General features: G+C 47.0%; 1 protein-coding gene across 1 annotated transcript in view; it reads left to right on the top strand.

Annotated features, from left to right (window-relative positions):
- Nucleotides 1-835: 835 nt before the first annotated feature.
- Nucleotides 836-2,641, top strand: part of MLLT11 (MLLT11 transcription factor 7 cofactor) — an 8,203-nt gene continuing 6,397 nt past the window's right edge. The window contains exon 1 of the mRNA XM_075607776.1: nt 836-1,078. Within this exon, the coding sequence (XP_075463891.1) occupies nt 936-1,078 (143 nt within the window). The 5' untranslated portion in view covers nt 836-935. The remainder of the gene's footprint in view (nt 1,079-2,641) is intronic.

Here is a 2,641-nt window from a genome sequence, read left to right as displayed (position 1 = left end):
TATATATAGACTCTTGTAATACTTGCTTTATTCACATGTTGGTAACACACTCAAATGTACTTAAATTGCTAACATTAGGAAATAAGCTAAACCCGTATAGAACACTTTCATATGTAGAACGGAATGGAGAATTCCAATCTGAGAGGTGCTTTTTGTAATTACTAATTAACTAGATAGCCAATCACGTAATGGAGGAGGGTATATCTACACAGGAATAGGGACACACAGTGAGATCAGCCCCTGACGAAGCCGAAAGGAGAAACGCGTAGGGCGTGATTTTTGGAGCATTGTGAGTGAACACAGGACATTGGGGACACTAGCCAGCAATATCCAGCTGTCTGGCAGTGATTTGTATCGTTGTGCCTGCTCGGTACATATTTTCGCATCAGTTGGTGAGGGACGAAGACTAACACAGTGACCGGGAGATTTGGAGACGTAATCTCGCGAGGAGACGTGACGTCACCACGCCGCCGCGTGCATGCGAACAGCCACGGAGGACGGGAGCAGTGAGTGAAGCAGGGTGGTCCGCAGACCAACAAAACGGACAACAACGAAGGGGGAAAAACGCCACACCATACCCCTGAAGTAGCGTGAGTACTACTAGCACATTAGGTGCAGTCACAGAGACACACGGCCCTTAACTACGGGTTTGCAACATTTATAAGAGTACCCCGCCCTCAGAGGCTCTGGACATTACAGAGAGTGCATAAATAAATGACTCCATACCCTTGGAAGTTTGGCAATAACATCGCATGTGGTTATAAGGACATTGTGCAAGGAGTTAACTGGAACTGTGTATAAGTCCACGGATACCTACCCTTGATGAGTGTGAGAAGCTCTAAATTCTCAAACGCTTTTACCCAAACTCACAAAGTGTGAGTATTTTACTTTAATGTCTTTTTATTAATTTTACAATAAACTGTGTTACACTATGTATGTGTCCCACTTCTCTTCTTATATGTGACACTGCACACGAGGATACGGTTCCTGTAGATGACTTGTTGCTGGCTGTCCTGGATCATCATTCATCGTTCCTGATCCCAGAGTGGATACAAGGCCTGATTTTATTCTACCTGTTGTAAGTGCATATCTTACCATCCAATAGACCATTTGTTTGAACGTATTACCCTATGTTTGTCTCTTTCTTGTTTTTACTTGCGCCTAGGTCATTCTTGTTTGGATATATATATATATATATGCAAGTCACCTCGCCAAGCGCCACCCGCTCAGCGAACTCAGCGCTAGCGGGGACGCAGCCTAAGGCTGCAGCCACGCTGCCGCGACACTCGCTCATGCTTGAGAGCGGTGACGTCACCAACTCTCTAAGCATGAGCGCTAGGCTGTCCTGCTTAATTTTGCAAACGCGAGCAGGGGGGCGTGGCCACATAAGGGAGGGTGTGTGTCATTGGCTGGATCAGGGCTATGTCTGTGTGTGTGTTGTGTGCTGTGTGCATTGACTGGTGCTGATTAGTTGCTGAAGGGTCATGTGACCCTTCTGAGCGCTTGGACATCAGTTTCCCATGTCTCCCCAAGCGCTGAGCATTGGCAAGCGTATTTGCACAAGCGCGCGCAGCGTCAGCTTAGCCATACTAATTGGATAACATTAAAGTGAGAGCACCAAGCGCGTGTCGCGGCAGCTTAGCCGCAGCCTTGAGGTTACTACGATAAAGAAAATCATGATTACAATTTTTGTTTAATAGCAGGACATGGTTATACGAGTGAAACGCACATAGGCTTCTGGGACAAATCGCTGCAGCCAGTGGGGGATTTCCCAATGGGCCCGTTAGAACCGGGCTTTGGGCTGCAAAATTTGCCGCACGGTCGGGCCAAATAGGCCTGATTGGAATGCACTTACATGTGGTGGCCGCCTTCTTGCTGCCGTTGTCTTGTTGCACCGTGCGACATCACGTTGGTGACGCCCGCGATGTCATTTGACGCTGGGATTTGAATGGAGAAGTGGGGCGGCAGCAAGGAGGCGGACGCCACATGTAAGTGTCTAGGGGTGGCGGCTTTTCAAATCCGCCGCTGGCCGCACCAATCTCTCTGCTGCCGATGTGATGTGTTAACCCTTCCGCTGCCATATAGGCCTGTGACCCACTGCAATGTATTTAATTTTCTGCGTCTGGCTGTGTTAGATGTAAGGGGGTTGTTACATAGTTACATAGTTACATGGTTGTATGGTTATGTGGTTATATAGTTACATGGTTATATGGTTACATGGTTACATGGTTACATGGTTATATGGTTACATAGTTACATGGTTACATGGTTACATAGTTACATATTTACATAGTAGATGAGGTTGAAAAAAGACATATGTTCATCAAGTTCAACCTATGCTACATTTAGACGACAGATACGTAGCCTATATCCGTACTTACAGTATAGTGATACAGAGGAAGGAAAACAAAAAACCCCAGTGACATTATCCAATGCTCTCTCATAAGGGACAATTCAATTCCTTCCTTGTTAATTAAGTTTGTTACATCCAGGGGCCGATTGTACATACCTGCCAGGCTGGTGCGGTTAATTGAGGAGCGCCCCCCCCCCCCCCATCCTGCAGCGTCGTGTGACATTACGTTGCCATGGCAATGCATCGCCAAGTGATGTCACCGCGGCGTTTGACGTCGCGTTGCCATGA

Source organism: Ascaphus truei, chromosome 7, assembly GCF_040206685.1.
Source record: "Ascaphus truei isolate aAscTru1 chromosome 7, aAscTru1.hap1, whole genome shotgun sequence".
In the NCBI taxonomy this organism is placed as follows: domain Eukaryota; kingdom Metazoa; phylum Chordata; class Amphibia; order Anura; family Ascaphidae; genus Ascaphus; species Ascaphus truei.
Note: the sequence above shows the minus strand (reverse complement) of the source record. Positions and strands in the feature narration are given on the sequence as shown.